Here is a 23,931-nt window from a genome sequence, read left to right as displayed (position 1 = left end):
GCATAATAATGGCAATTACTGATGTACTTTGAACTACCTTACCTCACCATTATGGTGCCCATGTTTAGCAAGGAGGTACTTTTTTTAAAATATATAATAGTGATCATTATTGTCAAATTAGAGGCATCTTTGATGATATGGCAAGAATTCATGGTTTGTGATCAAAGTCTGTACATTTGAAGCTGATTCTGTTTATCTGAAGCGTTTGCAAATGTGAGTACTTGATGAAATGGCAAATATGTTTGGCGGCTGCCTATTTATTAAAAAGGAAAACTGGTGTTTGAAGGCAAAAATAATGTTTCCTTCAGGAAAAAAATGGGAAATTGAGTTTGCCCAAAATGGAAGAGGTATTTGGAAGTAAGATGTTTATTTTCAGAAACTGATATGTGGATTAAGACAAAAGGAATGCATTCGCAAAACATATTTACAGCTGATGGCTGTAATGCGATAAAAATCTGTTACTAGCTCGGGGTGATTTTCATTGAGAAGAAGTCGCTCTCAGTACAGAAAATGTTGGAGACCTCTGTTTTGCAGTGGGCGAGGGAAGCTTGCACTGTTGCTTTCTAAAGCATTATCTGTTTGTGAATGAAGCCTGTATTACGGCTACTTTTTAGAGGGATGCATTAGAAGCCCTTTCTATTTGAGACATTTATAATAAATAAAAAATGAAAAGACCCTGGCCGACAAGTCTTAACAAGTTCTTTTATTTGTAACTTTGTTCAAAACACGTTAATTGAGCGAAATGTTCCCAACTTTGTCTGCTTTGCAATCCAAGCACCCCGTTTAGCCCATGAAATGTTATAGTGAAGCCCTTTGTCTTTCATATTCTGAAGCAATTTAGTGCATAAAAGACATAACTTTTGCGCATAGGTGCTGACATTTGCAAACCCTCAAAACATGCAAGTTTGTACTCCACAACTGTAGACCGCTGCTGCCGCTTGTGGCTAAGGTCAGTAGTGCTGTATGCTGGCGTAACCAGTTATAGTTAGTCCAACTCCAGCAACTTTCCGTTTTTTTTTTTTTTTTTGCAGTCTCGAATACAGATCTTAATTTTAACCTTTTCTTTTTTTAATTAAGAACCATTGACTGCTCCTATTTCCCGACATATCTGTCAGGGCCCTCCCCCTTCTGCTTCTTTTTTTCCTATTTTCATCTCTGCCGTGCCCCTACGTTGTTAGTTCTTTATTCTTGTGATATCTTCTCATTCAGTCCACTCCAATCCACCCTCCCTTTTACTGTCCAAGCCGACCTTCGCTTTCTCACGACCTTACCTTCTCTCTCCCTTAACACCCATTTCTCTGTCTGGTCATTCGTTTTTCACCCTTTCCTTCCATCCTCGGTTCGCCATACTTCTGCACCTTCCTCTTCACATCTTCATCCTATTCATGGTCTCCTTTTTGTCTCTCAACTCCTCCTTAATTTACTTGCTTTCTCTCTTCATTAAGTCCCTTCTGTCTCCCCACATTTCTAACACCCATACCTTCCCTGCCTCTTTCTGACCCCTTCTACACCATCCAGATCTACACTTTCCCAGGTAGTTGAAAGAAACAAGTAACTTGGAAAATACAGTCAAAAGATGGACCTGCCCTCATGTGCACTCGTGGCAGTCTGCGTTACCCATTCTTTGGGGGGGTCATCAGTGTAAAGAGGTTACTGCTTGTGTAATACTAATGTAGTTTTATATTAACCGACACTGCTTGTAGTAAAGTGTTTATTGCTAGTGCCACTTGAAAGGCTCACTCGTGAGTGTGTGGGTTCCCAATTATATGGGCATGCAGTGGAAGATTTTTCAGTTGTATATCTTCCGAAAATTGCACTAGTTTAACTTCCGGCATTATTAGGAAAAGCTTGCAGTGTGAGACAGTAGGAAAGCCCAGGCACTGCTTAACTTTCTAACACACGCCTAATCAAGTAGGCATACCCTTACCAAAACTGTAATACATACTTTGTCAACTCTTATTGGTTACAGTGATTAAACCATATTATTTCAAGAATTTAATCATACGTGCCAAGTTAACAAAACAACTGCTGATCAGGTGGCGGGGCCAATCTCTGTGTAAATGTAGCCTGTCCTTAAGCCTACATTAACCATGGAGTGTACAGAACTCCAGTAGCTTGGAGGAGGCATGCACACACTGACTGCAGTATTTTCGATAAATGAAATAGGGAGGCGGTTTGAAAGGAAATAAAGCCAGTGCCACGCCAGGGCCCTAAAAAATGATGGGGTTGATGAGAAATGGTTCTTTAAATGAAATGAAATGGGACTGAAGGTGCGTGAATTAAATACATAGAAACTCTGACTGCGGCACTTTATGGCCTCCAGGTTGTGGTCCAGAAGCACTAGCAGGTGCCCATGGGTTGTCAGTAGACAGGGCAGCCGCTCTAAAACATCTGCATGCCAGTAACACATCAAGTTACTTAAAATCTCATTTTTGTCTTTCAGAGGTGGGCTAGTTTGTCGAATCTGGGGGGCGATTATGGAGCACCGTCGATCCAAAGCAAATCTGCAGAATGATGCCCCAAAGTGACTACATTCCAGCAACAGCAGCGAAAGCGACTGTTCAGAATTGGCGAAACCGGAGGAGTAACCTATTTTCCAGAGTGGGATTACTTTAAAAAAAGGTGACTTGGTTATACCTCTGCTCCTGGTATCCCGCCCACCTTACCCCAGATGGGTCTGGACACACTACAAGAGTTTTGGTTTGCACCCTACCGCTAAACCCGGAAGAGCAGTTATGCTGTCGTTTTTATATTCGTCCTAATCTAATTGTTTGCTAAATTTCACCTAAAGCAATAATGTCGAGCTTTTTCTACAATTTCCACCTAGAATGGGCTCATAGTATGATTTGAATCCGGGGGGGGGGGGTTTATAACTGAAAATATGCAGTAGCCAATGTGCTGTTAAAAGCAAGAGCACCATTGTGATTTACAATCTCTGTTCCACAGTCTATCACTTGTACATTAAATTGATGTTAGGGTGTACAAGCAGATGTACAGGCTCTGTTATGATGCAAGGAGGCTAGTGCAACTGGCCTGTCTCCTGATGGGACCAATCGAGAAAAAACTATTTATGAAATCCTGTGCAGAATGTATGAGATGTATGTATATTTTAACTGACAAGCTACTCTTAGTCTGTCTCTAGACTGGCCCTGTCTTCATTCAAGAAACCTGGCCTGAGATGAACTGGCTCAAAAAGACAGACGAAAATTCCCAACACAAGGGCGTTGCCTTGCTTGGGCTTTCGTTACCGTAGCAAAACATGTTTTTTATCATTGTAAATTCTCACTCAGGATAAGACTATATTAATAAAGAGTTTATTTCAGTTATTCTCGATGTGTACTCATTGGAACAAAGACTACCTAAATTGAAAATTGAATTTTTCCCTTTCAAAGACGTATGTATCTAGTTATGCTGCCACAAATAATCTTAAATGCTTCCAGTTGTAGAAACGAATATGCCCATAAGCTCAAGCGAGTGCAGCCTTGTGTTGAACCTGTATCTTTTGCATCCAAGCTGGCTCCTTGCTCTCTTAACTCCATTTTTTTCCACTGGGGAACAGTAGAGAGGATTTTTAAAGTACATTTGGAACTGGTCATGACTGTTGTAAAAGCCAGCCAGCTACTCAGTCCTGTCTCATTAAAACATGAATAATATAAATTTATCGCGTTGACATCCAAACCTCTTGGTGCTGTATTATACCAATTCCCATTTCCTGGGGGCCACCAGCTCCTGTAAAGAAACCTGACCGCTGGGGTAACTCTTAAACTTGTCAAATATTTGGTGACCAGTTGGGTGTCTGCTTAAAGTTCTGCTGTCATTCCTTATACAGTCATAGGTCACGCCTGCCTTCTTTCCTGCACCCCAAGATTTTGGGCAGTAGGTTCTGGGGTTACACCAGCCCCAGAGCATGGTACAGAGGGCCTCGGTAGCTGTAGAAACCGGCCATTCACTCTGTCCACAGCTTGGAGGTCCCTTTCTGTTGCAGAGGCTCAAGGTACATATTTTGGCCCATCAGAAATGCCATGGGTGTCAGTAGGGGGCGCAAAATAGAATGGTCAGACCCTTGGAGTTAGGTTGGTCCTCAGCGGTAGACTGACATCCACCCACTGGTTGGGTTTCTCCATCACTGTTTTCCACACCTGTATCTCCTCTTCAGTGGAGTCCATCCAGTGCACCGGTAAGCCATAACTACTCCCTGGAAAGAGAAAAATACCATCAGCCTGGACGTTCTCAGCTTTCCTTCTAATACACATCATACATTTTCACACATCACCTTCCAGGCCCATCCGTCTCACATGTGCCTCTTCACCCTTGACTATTTGCACAACTCCATCTATGGTATCAGCAGTATATATACAACTTTTAAAATTTTTTGTATTTTAAAGACTTCTGATGATTTCTGCCGTGCATCTAGCTAGGATTGTTTGGTATTCACTCTATCCTCTTTCATTTCAGATAAGAAACCACAATGACCTCATATGGTAAAAAAAAAACTGCATATACAGTCAAATGCTTTATTCTGACTGTGCACTGGGTGTCGCTGCTGCACCTATGTGGGAGTGGCCTGTGCTATACTGGGACGGGGCTACTTGTACTCACTGCTGCCCATGGGATGCAGGGGTTGATGTACTTCCGCCTTCTCCTGCTCTCAAATCCCTCATCATGCGCATACTGTCCATGCAGAATAGACTCTTCTAACTTTGTCTCTTGTTTAAATCTGGTCGTTTACCACCGATTAGAGGCTGACAAGATCTGCCACCTTTGGAGGATTAGACGGCATTAAATGGAATTAAGCCATCTCCACGGTCTCCATTGTGTGAAGCTTGTACTATTCTGTTCCCATGCCCTTGCTTCTTCCAACAACAAAATGACCTAACTTTTTACCCCTCCTTCTTCAGAACCCCTGTTGGCCAGCTTTCCTGTAGCCTCCTGCTCTGGGATTTCCTATACACTATCCAGTGACCCCCTTCACACTCCTTCCCTACTAAACTCACCTCTGCCCATACTGAGCCGCAGACCCCCAATGTGCTGGCTGGAGAAGGCCTCGTGGTCCCAGACAGTGAACTCTGCGCAGGCTTCCTGCAGGTCCTCGGCGCGGAACCCGTCGTACACCATGGTATGGTTGAAAGTGGGGTTCAAGCTTTTCTTGATCACCCGCGTCTTCTGGCGACTTGATTTGCTCTCATCTGGAAGCATGTAACTGGAGACAAAGGGGTTGAGACTGCGATTACTCTCTCCTTCACTACTGCACACAACCAGCAAGCCCAGCTGCACCTCATAGATGCCTATGTCCAAAAGAACAGGCCCTCATCAGATGGACAGTTACATTTCTGGGAGGGCAAACATTGTTTCTTTGACAATAACATTTCTGAAGAATCTATATGAAATTTGGCATGCTTGGTCTTATGAGGGTGTGGGAAGTTCTATGCAGTTTAGTCAAGGGCAGCAAAGTTAAAACGCATCCATATGAAATGTCAGTTTTAGCACGTTAAGCCCGGTGCAGGAATCTCAGGTACCACTAAGCTCAAGAGGGCTGGGTGGTGTGTAGTTGAGGGGTTAAAGATGAATGGAAGGTCAAAAACACTCATTTTTATGCTGATTGTACGGATCTGCACAACACTTGGCAGACGCTTAACACGTTTAGCTTAATCTTGATATTTTGAGTTTCATGCAGATCTTAAAGGAGTGGGGGTGAAAAAAAGCACTATATCCCATTTCTTCTCCCTTATGAATCTTTGCTCTTCCCCATAGGAAAAAAATACTCTACAGCATTACACCAAACTTGGCATGAAACTCGGCTCGCACTGAATAAATCAGGTGAAATGCCCTGTCTTTTCCATTACAAACCGCTGCTGCTAGTTCTTTCCAGCCCGGTGAAATGACTGGAATCACTCAGATCAGAGAGGCACAGTTGGTGTGTCCCTCTGGGCTGCAGAGACTTGCTCTGGGTCCCAAACCATTTCTGAGGCCCTCAGCACACTGTGACTATCGTGCTCACCAAGGTTAGTAACCCAAAACCTACAGAGACGTGCTGTGAAGGGAAGTCAGTCAGATCATGGGCATCTGCTCTATAACGAGCCATGCAGAGGGTAATGCCTGTCAACATTAGTTTCATTAATGCAAACTCCGTGACTAGATCGTCATTCGTATAGGCCTTAGAATAACTCTAGCATTCCCATAAAATTGCCCTTGTGTATAATATAGCCATAATATTAGTATCACGCGGCATTCACAATAAACAGAAGGTCTAAACGTTCTCACTTCAGCATCATATTTCATGTAAGCTGTCATTGTTTTACTGTACATTTAAGCACATTTGCCCTCGTTATCCACGTAGGTTCCAATTAATCCAAGCATCGGATAGCCTCTAACAAAGGTATCGGAATCCTTTAATATAAGCACAGCATTTACCCCAATACTGAAATCAGATTGTCAATAATGTAAGCATTGGAATGCATTTTGAATAGACCCTTAACAATTATGCCCATATCCATTATTAGAATAATACTTCCATTAAGGCATTCATCACAGCACGAAATATATAAAAAAAATCCTTACATTACAATTCTTAGATGTGAGCAGTAGCATATACCTTCCAATCAGCTTAGAATAACACTCAATATATATTTCCCAGGGTACTTAATTCCGTGACGGAAAGATGCTAAAATAAGCTCATATTGCAGTTAGGATTGAATGGGCAACATCTGATAGAGACTCCTAGCCGCAGATTCCTTCACATAGAATTATCCCCAGGCATCAGACTGGATCCGTAAACTTTTTTTTTTTTGCCACTGCATCCCTTGCGTCGGGGGTGGGGCGACCACGCGACTCCGCCCAGGCGTCGAACGTGACGTTAGCGAGGTCACACAAGACCCGCCCCGGCGCGCCTATGTCAGTTTTTTTCCTTTTCCGCGTGCAACGTGGATCCGACCCTTGCTACGGGCCTGTTGGGGGGGGGGGGGGGGGGGGGCCTTTTTCTTCCATTTCTTTTGGTGGAACAGTGTGTGAATGCCTTCGGGCTTTAAGATTTGCACGTCTTGTGGGCATCTTATGTCGGCGACAGACCCTCACCTCATTTGTATGTGGTGTTTGGGGGAGGATCACGGCACCACAGATTGTACGCAGTGCCAACAGTTGAAGTTGCAGTCGCAGCGGGAGCGCCGGATGAAACTTCTCTCGGCGTGTCTCTCCAGGTCGACGTCCTCCCCTCGGTCTGCTTCGACGGACGGCTTCAGATCCGGCCGTGGTCGTCGTCCTCGCCTTTCTCCGATGTCACGTGAGCGTCGCTCCCCGGTGGGTAAGTGTTGGTTTGTCCCCGGGGGCTGGTTTCTGGCCTACTGGGGGCGTGGACACTCCGCGGGTGATGCGGCCCCGCGTGTCGTCCTATCCACCGTTTCCCAGTGTTGGGGCATCGAGAGTCCAAATAGAGACATACGTGGCAGCTTTGCAGGCCTCGCTGGCATCTCCTCCTCCTTCTGGGGCGTCGGCGGAGACCTCGCTCTGCGCAGGGCCCTCTGCGCCACCGCCGGTGGCTCCGGCCCCGGCTGGTTCGGATCCAGGCTTGGAGGATGTGGTTCTGTTGGGGTGCAGCTCCTCTGGGGCACCTCCTTCAGGCCACGGTGTCTCTGCCTCGCTGCAAACTCCCGCGGGGGTCCTTGTGGTGTCGCGGGAGGTCGCCGGGGCTCAGGTCGCATCCCCGAGCCCCTCTCGGTCCTTTGACAAAGTGGTCCTGTCTAAGGCTGAGGTGACGCCGCTACGGTGCCGGCAGCAGCTGGACTGTGCGAAGCCACAGGGGTCGGTGGACCCTCCTCGTCCCGCTCCGGGTCGAGGCCGAGGGAGGACCCCCCGTCCCTCTCCGGGCCCCCCTCGTCCCTCCCCACAGGCAGCTGCCTCGTCGGAGGTTGAATCGTCCCTGACACGGCCACATGGGTTGCCGAAGCGATCTTCACCCAGGCCTGTCTCGTTCCCCACGCAGGTGGCTGCCTCGGCGGGGGTCGGGTCGACGTCACTCCAGCGCCGCCCCAGGGCCGGCGCGGCTCCACCTCTATTCCAGTCCCCGGTGCGGGGTGACTTGGAGGTACCTTGTCCGGTGACGCCGGCTGGTGCCGACGTCCTACCTCAAGCAGCGGACTCTACGGCTCCGCGCAGGGGTCGTACCACGGATTCGTCTTCGGACACGCCTTCTAATCCGGAGGCAGGCTGCATCTTGGTGTCGTCCTCCCCGGAGACTGGTCGCCGTGTGGTGTCTTTTTCACCGGCATCGAAGGGCGGCTCGCCACCCTTCCTGGGGCAGGGGTGTTTATCGGACGAGCGGCAGGTCCCTCATTCTTCGGCTCCTTCTGACTTTGAGGTCTGGCCCTTGCCCGCCCCGCTTGGCCTCGGGGACGGCGTCTTAGTTTGCAGCCGTCGCCCACGGAGGAGCTGCTTTCTCCACTGCGGAGGCGGGTGCGGCCTTCGCTCACGCGGTGTCCACGGCTGTGGGCATTCTGCGCATTAGTGACCAGGTGGCTCACTTTCCGGCAGACCATCTATTGGAGGTCCTCCTCCAGGGCTCTGGTGGGAGGGAAATCTTACTTCCCTTTGAAGGTTCGCTCCTTTCTTCCTTGAAGGGGGCTTGGAGGCGTCCTGTCTCAGGGGACCCGGTGCCTCAGCATCTTCTGCACCGGCACCTCCCAGCGCCGCGTGACCCGGCATGTCTTTCCCTTCACCCCTCAGCCGCCAGCCCCCTTTTGCAGACTGCTTTTCCCTCCCTGCCGCCACTGTTGACTCCGCCGTCCCGAGAGGCCCGCTGGCTGGACTCTTGGGGAACGCAACATGTTTGCCTCGACCAGTGCGGCCCTGCGAGCCCTTAACACCTTGTGTGTGCTGGCTAGGGCCTCCTCCGGTTTGTGGGACTCTGCTGAGTCTCTGGGATCTGCAACATCCCAGGAGTCTGGCCTGGTGGACTTACGGCATCATGCATTGTATGGACGGGAGCTTGCAGCGTTTATTCTCCGCTCCGCTCTGGACATCTCAGAGGTGCTGGGCCTGGCCATGGCTTCCAGTCGCCATGCTTGGCTTTGGGATGGAGTATTCCCTGAGAGTCGGGAGCGACTCATCGACCTTCCATTTGATGGCAGCCTGTTCCATGCCCCGGCCGACACCGCCATCCAAAGGCTCTTGGCAGGGCTCCGTCCTCCGCCGCCTCCTCCGCCCCCTCCTCAGTGACTTCTGAGTTGGGTTGATTCTGGGCCTTCTTAAGCTGGCTGTTCTGGCTGTGCAGTGTGTTTTCTGGCCGTTTACGTCCTTTCTTGGGACTTTGGCATTGTTAGTTGCTGGACGGCCCTTGTGTTGATTGTGTGTGGTTCTGCAGGAGTTGTTACGCAGGCTTGGCCTTGAGATTGGGCCTTCTGCTTTGCTTGGGCTGCTTGTCAAGCCTTTGGCGGGGGTGTTTTTCCCCCGTGGCTCTTTTGTTTTTACCTCTGCTGCGGAGGTTCTTCCAAAGAGGGTTCCCTTATCTTGGGACTTAACGTACCCTATGTGGGGTAGTGGTAGCTGTCATATGGCTTGCGCTCTGCTAGAGGGTTCTGGTCACCTTCGGGTGCCTGTTCTCCATGGCGTTTCAGTAGGTTGCTTTTGCTTCCTGTGGTTGTGTGCGTGGCCACTCGTAGTGGTGGCCTGCACATCTCCTCCTCTCCCTGCTCCTGTCCTGAGGTCTGGGATGATCCTGTGTCTCCCTTGCTGGGCGTCGCCTACTCTGCCTTCCAGGGGCCTCTGGTTGTTCTTCTTGCTTCTGGCTTTGACTGCCGGCGCTGTTCTGGCTGGCAGGCTGCTCTCCATCTGGAGTGGGTTCGCCTCTTTCCCTAGTTTCCTTGGGCCCTCTAGGCTTCTTCTTTTTCTTCCGCTTTTCCTGTCTCGGCATTGGGCGGAAGCTATGTTGCCTTGTGGGGGTGTGGGGTGCTTCGGCCTCTCAGTCCTTGCCCTTGGTTCCCCTGCTGTGAGTGTACGAGCCTCTTCAGCTACCTTTACCTCCTACATCCCCTTGGGGTTGGTGGGATCCTGCTTGAGGGTGTTCCCTTGGCCTGGCAGGGGCGAGGTTCTACCTGTTCCACAGATCTGGTCCCCTGTGGGGCCCTCTGTTCTGCATTGGCTGATAGGGTCCTTTCGCAGACCCTCCTTCCCAGGGGGTATTGCTAGGGTATCTATTCTACGTGAAGGAATCTGCGGCTAGTAGTCTCTATCGATTGTACGAGTTACTTACCTTCGGTAATGATGTATCTGGTAGAGACGATTCTAGCTGCAGATTCCTTCACGGCCCGCCCTTCCTCCCCTATTCTGCGAGGACCTTTGGGTTGGTCTTCGGTACTCGCCTCCCGGTGGGGGGCTGTGTCTCCTGTGAGTGCCTTCCTTGTTCTTGACGGGTGGCTCTGTCTGGGGGCGGTTCATTCCTCCTTTGGAGGATGGGGTTCCGGTGCCCTGCTCCTCTGGCTGCTCCAGGTTTGGGGGGGGATTGCTTTCTATGCCTGTTCTCCCTTCCTTCCATTTCTATCCTCTACTTAAGGGTCATCTGGCCTTGTCTTGCCCTTGTCCCCTGTGGGTGGTTGCTCTCTAGGTTGGGGTGGCTTGGAGATTTGTTGTCCCTGTCTGTCTTGGGACTGGCCCCATTCCTTGCTCATGATGGAGGGGGAGGTGAGTGGTTTTCCTACGTGTGCCATGACTTTTACGCATGTTCTTGCCTCCAGGGCACAGGGATGGGAGGTTGTCTGTGCTGGCAGGGTGACTGCGCAGGTTTCTGCTTGCTTCTATCCCTGCGCTTGGGTTCTGCGGTGTTGGCACTACTCTGGTGGTGGTGTTAGTCACCGTTTCTTTCCAATTTTTCTGCTCTTCACACACTGTTCCCATGCTTCCACAGTTTTTTATCTGGTGGTTCCGCGTTGTGGTGCGGAAAAGTTCTCCGAAGAAAACTGACGTAGACGCGCCGCGGTGGGTCTTATGTGACCTTGCTGATGTCACGTACGCAGACAACGCCTGGGCGGAGTCGCGTGATGTCGCCCTGCCCCTGGTGCGCAGGGATGCTGTGGCAAAAAAAGTTTCCGGATCCAGTCTCGCGCCTGGGGATAATTCTACGTGAAGGAATCTGCGGCTAGAATCGTCTCTACCAGATACATAGTTACTGAAGGTAAGTAACTCGTACAACACAAGCATAATATTGTTCCTGCAGATGCATTAATGTTTTTAGTGTAATATTCATATTAGCTAGATATCGTATCGTGACATTCTTTAAACAGGTGGAAGATTTTCCTGCAAACAAACCCAATAATTCATATTGAAGACATCCAATTCCCATCTGATTCTTCTTGTGAAAGCATTTTTAATAATTAGAAAGGAAAATGTTACTTACCCTCTAAGCATCTGTTTGTAGAATGTAATGCTATAGATTCACACGCTCGGCATATTCCAGCCATCTAGTGTTAGGCTTGGAGTTTCTGCAAATTCTTTTTCTTCAAAGAAGTCTTTAAAGTCACAAGGTGTATTGTGACTTCTCCCTTAGTTGGCAAAGCGCGAGGGTACCGACTCCATTTTAGATAGCTTTTTCGCACACTGGATGAGAGTAGGATGGAGTGGTGAGCGAACACAATATGGTGCACATGTATTGCAAAAAGGAGCTTAATTTAGAAAAAGAGATATGTGATCAGAGCCATATGCTTCCGAGAAGTATGGTAATTCAACAGCCCTACATGCTACAAACGGATACTTACAGGGTAATTAGAACACTGGAATGTTGAGCGCTCCAGGAGCAGCAGTGGCCTATATGAACTGGTATTGGCCCACTGCACTCAACATTTCAAAGTTCTAATAAACAGCCTTTGCCTTTCTTTTTCTCTCCAAGATGTATGGAGTGGGCAGGGGAAAGCGAAAGGCAGTATGTGCTGCAGGGCACCGCCGGAGCCTTCCCCCTCCCTCCTCCCTAGCTCAGTCACTTGAGCTTATGACAGGGGAATGCTGCTCCGCTCCGGGGTCTCCCTGGCTTGGCTGAACTGCAAAAAGCAGTTTAGTCAAGCCGTGGAGAACCAGGGGCTGACTAAAGCCCCTTTTCATAGCTCTTGGTGTGAATGTTCAAAAGCTAACAGTTGTGTCTAAACCACGAATTATTTTACCATGCATGTATTTAGCATGCAAATTCGTGGTAAGGGCATGATTGGGAAAGGGATATGCGTGGTAAAGATTACCACTACTCAACCCCTCCCCCTTTTGCCCTCAGCCCTAAAATTCTATCCCTCTCCCTCGGATGCCCCACTGAGGCCTAAACCCACCCTGCCCTTAAAACTACCACTTCACTTGCGGCTGACCTGAGGCCAAAAACGTCTTCAGCCCCCCTGCCCTGAGCCTTAAAACCGACCTCCATCACTAAACCCCCTCCAACCCAGCCCTTAACACTACCTTGACCCTGCTCCTCCCACCCTGAGCCCCAACACTGCCCTCCAGCCTTAAAAACTGCCACCAAACCCTGCCTGAGTCCTAAAACAGGCCCCCACCCCTAAAAACTCCCACAAACCTCACCCAGCCTTTAGAACTACCCTGACCCCTCCCCCCCCCCACCCTGAGCCCTAAAACCCGGCCCCCTTCCAAAAACTACCCAGACTTCCCCCCCCCCCCCCCCCCCCCTCATCCCTTCAACTAACCCCCACATTTAAAAACTACCTGGCCCCAGCCCCACTTATCTGTCAGCATCCAGAGCTTTTTGTTCCAACGCTTCCTCTTCTTCTCCTCGCCCATCTGAACACTGGACCGCTATCTGACTTAACCACGCATATGTATTTGCTGAATATGCTTAAGCCTACACCTTTCATCATGCCTTCGTGGGACACGATCCTAGTCCTCCCAATGTGTTTTCCCTTTGAACTGCTGCACAACTGTCCATTGTGGCCTCTTAAGACAGGTATCCTCCTTGCCATAACATCGGCAACACGTGTGAATGAGCTACACACCCTCTGTCAATTCGCTGTATACAACATCCTTTGCGAATAAGCTGGTGTTGAGGACTGAGTCTCCTTTCTCCCAAAAGTGATAACTCCTTTTCACATTGGGGTCAAGATCAACATCCTGGCATTCTTCACTCCACCTCACACCTCTAAGGATGAGAGACTCCCATGGGCTTGATCCCAAAGAGCTTTCAAGTTCTACATTGATCGTCCCAAGGAACATTGTGTGAACGATGACCTCTTTGTTGGATTTGCTAGAGCAAAGCAGGCAGAACAGTGCAGGAAAGGGCCATTTCTCTCTGGATTGTTCTCTACATTAAAATCTGCTACGCACTGGCTAAGAAGTGGCCCCAATCGGGCTTGCGGGCTCATTCCACCAGGGTAAAGGCTGCTACCACCGCATATGCATGCAGAGTGCCTGTTCTGGACATCTGCTAGGCTAATACATGAGCGTTGCTCCTCACTTTTACGAAGCTCGACTGTGGGGACAGCCAGGTCCGACGAGAGGGGCACTTTGCCTGCTCGATCCTGCATGACCTTTTGGTTTGAGCCAGTCGACAGCCCCACCACCTCAGAGGTACTGCTTTGATATCTATTCAAAAGGTGAGGAATCTGTGGTTCGAAGTAACCATCAGAACACTAAATTAGTTACCTTTGGTATTGCTCTTTCTGGAGCATACTCTGCAGATTTCTCACTGACCCTCCTACAACCCCATTCTGGTGCCTGGACTCTTCACCATCTAAAAAGGTCCCAAGTCTAGAGATCTGTGCACTGGTACGGACCATTCTGCTGTTGGGCTGTGCATCGGGGACACAGACAGACTAGAAAACAATTGATGTCAGTGTGCATGGGTGGCTCTTATATGTGGGTACGCATGTCACTTCAGGAGCGGAACAAAGCCAGCTTGGAACTGCATGACCCCACCTACCAGTATGCAGGGGTACTACTTTAAAATTTTAAGATCTAGTCTGACACCTGGGGAATATTCAGAAGGTAAGGAATCTGCGGTTACAGTATCCTCCAGAATGAGTGTTACTGAAGATAAGGAACTTTTTCATTAATGTCAACACTATTCTGTCAAATAACTGGTATGTCACCTATTTGCAGATGGTCAAAGAAACATTCATAAGTGCTTCTAATATTTAGATTAACAAACTTTAGCTATAGATTTGAGATACTGATTACTTCCGGGCTAAAGCATGTCTGTCTGGTTCTCTTTGTTTTCATAAACTATGACAGAGCTTCAAGAGAGGACTTCTCTGCTGTGGACAGATTTGTGACAGCGGATAAGACCATTGTGTGTCTTTGGTCAAAAATTGCCAAATTTGACATGGGATGCAATTGGACTTAGATTTAAGCTTCTGTTTTTTTCACAAATGGGTCACTAGAACATAGATAAGATTTCCATGAGGAACAGGTTACGAAGATTCTAAACATCAGATTTTGTGTCCATTAGATTGCCACATAAGCAAGATTTCAACCTGCATTGTTCCAGGAATCAGGCTACCCTTAACAGCACTAGAAAGATGCAATTAAATTCCCTTCTAAGTACCTCTCTCTCGGTCATAAATGTGTAGACTCATCAGAAATTCCTTCCAATCTCGACAGCTCTGCCACTAGGATACTAGAGTTTGAGACCACTTAGCACCTTGACCAATGACCACTGTGCCAGCAATCAGTTTACATAAAACTCCTTTCTCCAAGAATCCTACTAAATCTTTTTAAAAAGGTGATTAGGGTCACCAAACCAACATTTCATCACATTTCTTACAGCCCGCATCAAAAATACCCCAGATACTGCCAGAAAGCATTTGTTCAACTTTCCAGAGTTGAGTCCCTATTATCAGCTGTCATTAATTCTGTGCAGACTCTCTGGGATAACGTGGCTAGACACTTTGAGCAAACGTGAAATAGTGAATTCCTAATTAGGATATACTCATTTGATCCCTAACCTTATTGCTGCTTAAGGCAAGATTAAATTAAGTTTTGCACAAGTGCTTGTGTGATGCAAGGCAAAAGACAGGCTCTATTTATTTAATGCATGAATGCATAACTCTAAAATGAGTTGTCACACTACCACCCATCAAACAACGTGGGCCCGAGTCTGCCGAGACATTGGGTCCCAATGCCTTGAGCGATCCCTTCAATGCTTTCTTGGCCCCTTGTTTCTCAAACATGCAGCAGTGATATCCTTATTAAAGTAGTCCTCTCTTGATTCAGCTGAGCCCACAAATTATTGATCAATCGCCATTTTTCTTTTCTGGTTACATTAGTGTCGAGTGGGCACCAGTGTTGCATTAAGGCTTCTATATATTTTAGCCTGCAAGTCAATCTGAATCCGAAGTTCTTGAGTTTCCATGCTTTATATATGAGTACTTCTTCTGGCATTCTGGTAAGAAAAATGGACTTGATGAGATAACCAGTTCCAGCAGAGCAACTCGGATGTGATCCTGGAAAATAAGAGCTCTGAGTTTGCGTTGGTCTCGCTATTAGATATCTGTTCAGATATGAACCAGACTGGGTGATTTCCTGGGGGGAAGGGTTGTACTGCTGCACTCTTGTAGCCCACCCAACACTTTCTCATTAACCTTGTTGGTGCCCCTGCCTGTTTTGAGGATCACCACCACAAGCATCAAAGCATAAATAAGCTTCTCAGAGCATTATGGGTCTGTCGAGCAGGGAATGTGTAATGAGCAACTAATGGGGAGAGTCACTGAGATGGGGGTCTCAGTCCCCCTTTGCAAAAACTAGTTGGCAGTTGGCGTCCTCGGGCCCTCCTAGAGCTATTAGCAGGGGGCCTATGCACACTGCTTCAGAGGCTCATTAATTATGTATAGAACTTGAGTCGATCCCAGGCACTTGCCCACCCCAGGTTTTTTTTGCAAACTTTGCAGTGGTGCTCCATGTGCTCTGTTTCTTGGGAAAGGTCACAGGTTGTCCATCTTTAAAAAAGCCATAACTGGGCCGTTCCGTTGAATTGGACGATCGATCCAGGGCTCATTTTTATTACTGGTGGCAAACTCTAGCCACCAGGAGCACTTCCAGCAAGCCTTCTAACCTCAAAAGCGAAAAGGTTGCAGGGAGCTGGTTTTACTGGCTCCCTGCACCAGCTTTCCTCATTTCACTCTTTCTGTAGTGCACCTCTCCAGCTTCTGGGGACAGAAGTCCAGATCTTCCCCCAACTGGTCCACCGGGGTGAAAGGGGGCCAGCCTCACTGGCCCTTGGAGAGACCCACTGGTTCTGGGGGTCAACTGTGGACAGAGTCATTAGTTCTTTAGGGCATCATGGGGCTTGAAGTCGTATACAGCTGTTGCTGCCATCCAGTTCCAGAGAAAGAAAAAAAAAACGCTTGTGCAAGAGTTTTTAAATGGGGATGGAAGGTTCTAAAAGCCAGGCACCCCTCACCTCTTCACCGATGTCCCAATCTTCCTGCACAGCATAATGGTGCAGTTCAAGATGGCGCCATTCAGAAGTCACTGGTCACATCTACTCTGGGAGCCTGAGCTCCGCCCTTAGCTGACATCACTGCCATGGCCTTTCCCACAAAACTTCAAAGAGGAGCCCCATTCTGTGTTGGCTCCAGTTATCTGGGCTTCTTCCTTTGTGCAGTGGGCCTGGGCTGTCCAGCCTGGGTACAGAGTGACAACTAATTAGCTGTTGCAAATTTTCTTCCCCACCCCTTCCTTCACAGGAGAAGAGGGAAGCACTGGTAAGAACTCCTTTTTCGCCAGCAGGCCTTCATCAGACCCTCCATGCTTTTGCAATAAAAATCACGAAATTGGGACTTTTGTAAAATTTCTGCGATTTTTTAATTTTTTTTTAATTTTTTTTTATATATATAAAACCCCATGCAAAATCACTAAAAATACACTTTGAAGCCTATTTTCCCCTCCTTTTATTGACCCTGCGCTGGGTCAATAAAAGGAGTGAGCAGGAGAGAGGTGTTGCAAGGCTTCACTGTATTTGAGCAATTCACTCTACCTGGGACAACTCCACTTGCTCACATAAGCCAGGGAAAAACTGATCCTTTCCGGTGCCCTATAGTCCCTGCAAGGCGGCACAGCTCTCAAAAGAGACTTTTTTGCACAAAAGCAAAACCCTGAAAGCAGACCTTTTCTTCTTGACCTTGAAGTCCTTTCCATTAACTTAGCGGCTATCAACATTCATAGGTCTTAACAGCAACACATCTGAAAACATTATCTGCAGAAGCTTTTCCATCTTGAGTTCCATTCCACCTTTCTCTGCATCATGTTTTTCTTTAGTATGTGACAGACAGTGCTCTACCATGACCTTTTCGTGCAGATCGCTGATGCCTTTTTCTGGGTGTGCCCTCAATTAATACTATAAATAGGATTCAAGGGTATTGGCAGAGAACGGATCCTGTATTGAGGGCAAGTCCTTGAGGAACTTAAGGTCTGTATAAATAATCATGTGGTAGACGTTTGAAATGCACTTAACCCTTTCATCCAAAACCTATTCCCTCTTCTCTATCCTTCTCAGTTTTATTGCAACACAGCAGCTCAACATTACCATTTCACAAAGGAATCAATGGTGCCAGTACGGATTGGAAGCAGGTTCTGAGCTTCTTTCACCCATATGTGCAGCTCTCCTGTGGGAGGTAGATCGCTTCCTGCAGGAACAAAGGGGAAACATTAGAGACCTTGCAAAGAACGTGTAGGAGACACTGGGAGAGAAAGGATCTGGATGGAGGAAGGACATAAAACCTGAGAAGAAAAAATGGAGTGATAAGGATATGGAAATCCGAGAGGAGAGAAAAATGCATTGTATAAATCAAGGCAAATTTGAGGGAGCGGTGCAGGAAGTGGGAGATTGACACAGATGTGAGAAGAGCTATCTGCAACTAGGAGAACTGACACAATTACAGTAACATGTGGCCGGTGGCGATTTAAGGATATTCCATTCTCCAAGATAACAAAGTAGCAATGTAATAGTCCAGGATTAATAATCATTTATCCATGGTGAAATCCAGAATACTGATACATAATTAGGGAAATTGTATAAAACACCCCCTGCAAAACTAACTGCTTATACAAAGTACTGAAATAATCCTATAGTGCTAAACTATGAATAAATACGGGCAGAAAATCAAATAAATGTGAAAATCTACTGTGTATTCTTTAGTCCTATCAAGGTACATATGTGGTGGATAGAACCAGTGTAGCGTCTCCTCCTTAGGGATGTGGTGGAGAGAAGAATGTGGTAGTATGATAGACACTCCACTCCCTCCACCCCCCCCCCCCCCCCCCCCCCCCCCCCCGGAAGGGTGACACTGCCCTACTTTGGAAGAAAGGCTGCATAATTCCGAAGTGTCAGCTAATAAGGTAGTGTGCGGGTGCTGGACTTACTATGCATGTAGCTCACTGACATCAAGTGCATAATTGTTTGCGGTGAAAGACAGGGTCTCAGGTACACCTAGGAAGAAGCTCAAAATGAATGCACATCAATAATGTCATAGCTAAGGGAGTGATATACATAGTTTGGTGAAGTGTGTACTTGGTCACAACTCAGCCAAACAAATGGTCCACCCGGTCAGTTTTGGGCTGGGCATACCCTAAGTATGTCAATGGCAGTCTGTTCATGGTCATTTACCAACATTACACCAGTGGCCCAATGGAGAATGGGCCATAGGAGGTTAGCCATCCAACCGTTCGCCTAATTTAGTGTGGGGGGGGGGGGGGGGGGATGGGTGGCTTTTTTTTTTTGTTGCTGTACATCAATGCCAGGCAAAACCTAGCGGTGAGCGTCACTAAAAATAAAAAACAGATTACCTCCACCCAGACTACCATGGTGTGAGTGGGTCATTAGTATTACTTTCTTCAAAAAACAATTTCCACTTTCTGTGAGTTTTTGAAAAAAAGTAAAACGTTACGCCATCTTCCTCCATGCCTTCAACACTGGTGATGCGTGGTGTTTCGTCCAAACGACACCCAAGGACCTTTCACCTGTGCAACTGCACCTTCTCCTGCCTATACAAACCAGACTCGCCTACCACATACCACATAGCCCCCAAGATCTGGATACAACCACCTCAGCTGTATCCTACTCAACACACGCTCCCTCAAGAAACACGCTATGGAGATCTCAGAACTGCTAGACTCCATCTCCCCCGACGTTGAATTTCTCACGGATAAACTCCACCTCTGCACCGGAGATCGCCACAGCCATCCCAGACAGCTACAAGATCATCCACAAGGATTGCACCAAACTACCAGGAGGAGTAATCGCCTTAGTACACAAGAACACCCTCTGCCTCACGACCAGCACCGACAACCACTCACCCGACATGCAGCCCCTTCACTTCCAGATCCAGACCAACCCGAACACCACCCTCCGCTGCACCCTTGTCTACAGACCCCCCCAGACCCTGCCCCCCTTCAGCAAATCCATAACATACTTCATCGCACATCACTCCTTCGCCTCAGCAGATTACATCCTCCTTGATTACCTCAATTTTCACCTGGACAATCCCAGTGACCCCCACACCTCATCTCTACTGGAGAATCTCACCTCCATCGGACTCCAACAACTAGTCCCCTCCCCAATGCATGCAGCAGGACGCATGCACAACCCCATCTTCTCCGCAAGCAACAATATCTCCGTCAGCCACACCCTGAACTACAACTGCGTCCACTTCTCCTTCACCAAAACCACCCAACTCCACCACACCCACCACCACCTGCGCAGACACTGGAACAAGGTCTCTGAAGACCAATCCACCACCACCCTCCGCAACACACTACCGCCGACCTCCAGCACAAAGGCACGCAACCTTCACCTTTGGATCTCCAACTGCACCAACCAACACTCTGGCTCCCGTCAGGAAACCCTCCAGGAAACTGACCGCCAAGAAAGCTAGCTGGTTCTCCCCCGCCCTCCCAAGAGTCCAAACGCACCTCCAGATGACTCGAGAGAAATTGGAGGCGCAGCAAGACGCCAGCAGACCTTGCAGCCTTCAAACCTGCTGACACCTCATGCCACCAGCTCATCAGAGCCACTGAGAAAAATGCCATACAGGAATGAATCGACACCAACGCGCACAACAGCAAAGAACTATTCACCATGATCAAAAATGTCATCAAACCCAGCACTGACACCAGGGATATCCCCCCTCACACTCCCCCTCCCAGGCTCTCTGCGACAACCTTGCCATCTTCTTCCGCTGCAAGATCTCTGACATCTACGACAGCTTCTTAAAACAGGACCCACCAACCCCACTGCACCCAAATGTTCCAGATCCCAGCCAACCCTGACTCACTGGATCACCCTCACCACTAGTGACAACCTACAGATCATAAAGACCGTCCACTCCGGAGCTCCCTCGGACCCCTGCCCCCACCACATTTTCAACCGAGTTGGCGGCGCCATAGCCCCCGAACTCTTCCGCACCACCAACTGCTCCATCGAGACCGCCACCTTCACCAAAGACTGGAAACACGCAGAGATCAACTCCCTGCTGAAGAAAACCTCCGCTGATGCAACGGACCTCAAGACCTACAGCCGGTCTCGCTGCTCCCCTTCCCGGCCAAAGTCATGGAGAAAGTAGTCAAAGCTCAACTTAACGAATTCATTGAAACCAACTACATTCTGGACCCCCTCCCAATCTGGCTTTAGAAACAACCACAGCAACGAGACCGCTCTCCTCCCTGCAACAGACGACATCCGCAGTCTCCTCGACCGAGGCAAAACTACAGCCCTTATCCTCCTGGACCTCTCTGCTGCCTTTGACACCGTCTCCCACTACACACACTGCGCAAGACTCCGTGTAAGTATCCGAGGCAGAGCCCTAGAGTGGATCCTCTCCTTACTCACAGGCCACACACAGTCAGTCTCCCACTGTTCACATCCAAACCTACAGAGATTAGCTGCAGCGTTCCCCCAGGGCTCCTTCCTAAGCCCCACTCTCTTCAACATCTACATGGCTCTGCTGGCAGACATTGTCAAACTACAGACTCAACATGGTATCCTACGCCAATGCACCCAGCGGATCCTCTCCCTCACTGACGAACCTACAGCTGCAAAGAGCAACTTTCACATTGGAATGAATGTAGTTGCCGCCTGGATGAAGGACAGCTGCCTCAAGTTAAACTCTGAGAAGACCGAAGTCCTCCTCCTGGGATCCACCCCCTCCACCTGGGACGACTACTGGTGGCCAACAATGCTCGGAGATCGCCCTACACCAACCGACCACACATGTAACCTCAGCATCATTCACAACTCCTCGCCATCCATGAACCGCCAAATCAACGCTGTCTCATCCTCCTGCTTTCACACGCTCCCCCTGCTGCAAAAGATCTTCAGGTGGATCCCCATCGAATCCAGACGAACGGTCACCCAAGCACTCGTCCGCAGCAAGCTTGACTACGGCAATGCACTCTATGCCGGCACTACTCAGAAGCGCCAAAAAAAGCTGTAAAGAATCCAGCACGCCACTGCCAGACTTGTCCTGGACATTCTCCGCCACAGCCACATTTCCAGGCACCTTGGAGACCTTCTCTGGCTCACAGTCAACAAGAAAATCCCCTTCAAGCTCCTCTTGCCCACCTTCAAGGCCCTCCACAACATCGGACCTGCATACCTCAACCACCGCTTCACCTTCTACACTCTCACCAGACAACACCACTCTTCCCACCTGGCCCTGGCCACCATCCCACGGATCTGCAAGACCACAGCCAGAGGAAAATCTTTCTCCTACCTCGCTGCTAAGACCTGGAACTCTTATTCTTCATCTCAGGCAATCGCCTTCGCTGCCTCAATTCAGGAAGGACCTCAAGTCCTGGCTCTTTGACTGAACTGGCCATCCAGCTCTTGACTAAACTGCAGAACTCCTCTCCCCGAGCGCCTTGAGACCCTAACTGGTGCTAGCAGCGCTCTATAGGAACCCTGATTGATTGAGGGCACGGTTCCTCACTCCTCCTTGCTTGTTGCAGTGCCACTTGGCTGTTGTATTGTCTGTTAGCACCTGGATCGATGTGCTCTTAATGGAAGGTAGAAAAGCTTTGATGGTCAGACAATTAGCACAAAGGTCCGAAAGACTGATTCGAAGGTACAGCTCCATTGGTGCTCAGAGTCCCCTGATATGCATGTCGTCCATGTGACATCCCCAGTCGATGTATGAGTCACCATTGTGAGAGCCAGAAGGAGCAAGGAAAACTGTCTGCTCCATGTCATGTTAGCATCTGTCACTCACCACTGAGGGTCCTGACCCACTTCGTTCATTTATAAAGAACCCTAGGGTGCACATCAACAATATTACCTCCAGGCGGCTCACAAACAGATGTGGCGGGCTCACATTCAAGAACCAGTTATCAGGTACCACAATATATTAATCGCTGAAATGCAAAGATGCACAGCTACCACAAGAATGACCGCCAACACATGGACATAGGTGTCCAGCAAATCCAAAACCGCCATCCTGTTCTCAGAGTCCAACATCCACAATCTGTCTCAATCCCCATTCCTTCTTGGGAACCAGGAAGTTATGGGAGTAGCATCCAATTCCTCCATCTGCCTCGAGCACCATCTTGATTTCACCCTTGGCTACTAAAGCGGGAGTTTGTTTTTGAAAAATAAAAATCTAATGTCCCACACCCTAGTTTGTTCCCTGAAAGTGGAGGACATTGTGTTTTTTGTTTCCTCTTCTTTACTGCCACATTTATCCTCGAGGTGACAGAAAAAAGTAGTCTTTACACTATCCACCCTGAATATGTCAGACAGTGTAAAGCCCTTTTTCAGATTGCCCCTTCTCCATTGGACTGTCTTAGGAAGTATTCAATCTACAGCCCGCCTGACTCCAAATGAGGCAGGCATACTGTCAGTCTAGCAGACAGAGTACTCTATCACGTCTATGATGAAATAGCCTCTCTGCCAAACTGTTAATCCGGAACCAACTTGTTTCAGAAGTCTGAATTCTTTTTTCAAAATTTACAATAATATTTCTTTAATATATATCTGGCGATAGAGCATACAGTACAAGAGAAGCAAGGGAGGATATGTTGATAAACCAAGAATTCCAATATATCCATTCAATCCATCAGGATACCTAGTTATATCTTTGTCTGACTCGAGTGAGAGCATACAGTCTCACTTCTTAGAGTTTAAGTTCCAGCAAGGATTTAAAACCATGTCTAGAATAGCTAAGCAGTTTGCAAATATATAAAAAACAATATATATTACTGTAAGATCTGGGGTATTTGAGTATATTGAAGTTTATATATGGCATAGTTTTAAGTTCTGTTTAAGGGGAAAGATGTTTGCAATCACTTTAACAAGATAACAGGTGATGTAAACAAATTAATGTTATTTCACAAGAAAACAGATAAAAAATTATGCAAACTATTAACTAGAGGTGTGTTAGAGAAATAAAGAAAGCAAACAACCAACCCCAAAGTAGTGAAGACAGAAAGAAACACAATGTCCTTATGCTAATATAACTTTGTGTTTTGTTTTTCTAAGATAGGAAGAGTTCCCAGGAAGAGATATGTGGACAATCAAATCAGCCATATGGGACTTTAGGCCATAAATGGCCATCTCAGGAACCTTGCCAAATGCAGAAACAGATGAGTAAGTGAATGTGATTGCTAGATAAATACTCCTCCCTGGCACAATAAACCTAAATGCACCTTGCCTGGCAAAGGTGTAAATCAATATAGTTTCGAAAGATCTTTGTAAATGGTTGTAATGAGCAGGGAAAAAACACAGAGCTTTGTAAATAGAATACCTTTCCGGTCGGTATTGAAAAATGAGAATAAAATGTCAAGCATATGCTCAGATAGCAATTCAGAGTACAATACTGATTTCAATATCTGAGTCAGCTTATTGACAGGATTATCAATGTCTTTGTCATTAAGAAAATATATTCGCAAAATGATCAATATGTATTTAAAACTAGCAAAAAAGAAAAGTCCACATTAGACTTGTATTTGGCACTGGTTATTAAGATGATTGCA

General features: G+C 47.8%; 2 protein-coding genes across 5 annotated transcripts in view; one reads left to right on the top strand and one right to left on the bottom strand.

The window, feature by feature from the left end:
* The window catches only part of LOC146861338 (mitogen-activated protein kinase kinase kinase 5-like), an 802,557-nt gene extending 799,235 nt beyond the window's left edge, over positions 1 to 3,322 (top strand). For both annotated transcript variants that reach the window (XM_085645620.1, XM_085645619.1), the window contains exon 29: positions 2,444 to 3,322. In XM_085645620.1, the coding sequence (XP_085501746.1) occupies positions 2,444 to 2,528 (85 nt within the window). In that variant the 3' untranslated portion in view covers positions 2,529 to 3,322. The remainder of the gene's footprint in view (positions 1 to 2,443) is intronic.
* SYTL1 (synaptotagmin like 1) overlaps positions 687 to 23,931 on the bottom strand; it is a 329,086-nt gene continuing 305,841 nt past the window's right edge. For all 3 annotated transcript variants that reach the window (XM_085645622.1, XM_085645621.1, XM_085645623.1), the window contains exons 13-15: positions 17,495 to 17,594; positions 4,995 to 5,200; positions 687 to 4,195 (exon numbers count right to left, since the gene is read on the bottom strand). In XM_085645622.1, coding sequence (XP_085501748.1) covers positions 4,056 to 4,195; positions 4,995 to 5,200; positions 17,495 to 17,594 — 446 coding nt within the window. In that variant the 3' untranslated portion in view covers positions 687 to 4,055. The remainder of the gene's footprint in view (positions 4,196 to 4,994; positions 5,201 to 17,494; positions 17,595 to 23,931) is intronic.

This window comes from Triturus cristatus, chromosome 3_1 (genome assembly GCF_964204655.1).
Source record: "Triturus cristatus chromosome 3_1, aTriCri1.1, whole genome shotgun sequence".
Taxonomy (NCBI): Eukaryota; Metazoa; Chordata; class Amphibia; order Caudata; family Salamandridae; genus Triturus; species Triturus cristatus.
The sequence above is the reverse complement of the archived record's forward strand: the minus strand, read 5'-3'. Positions and strand labels throughout refer to the sequence as shown.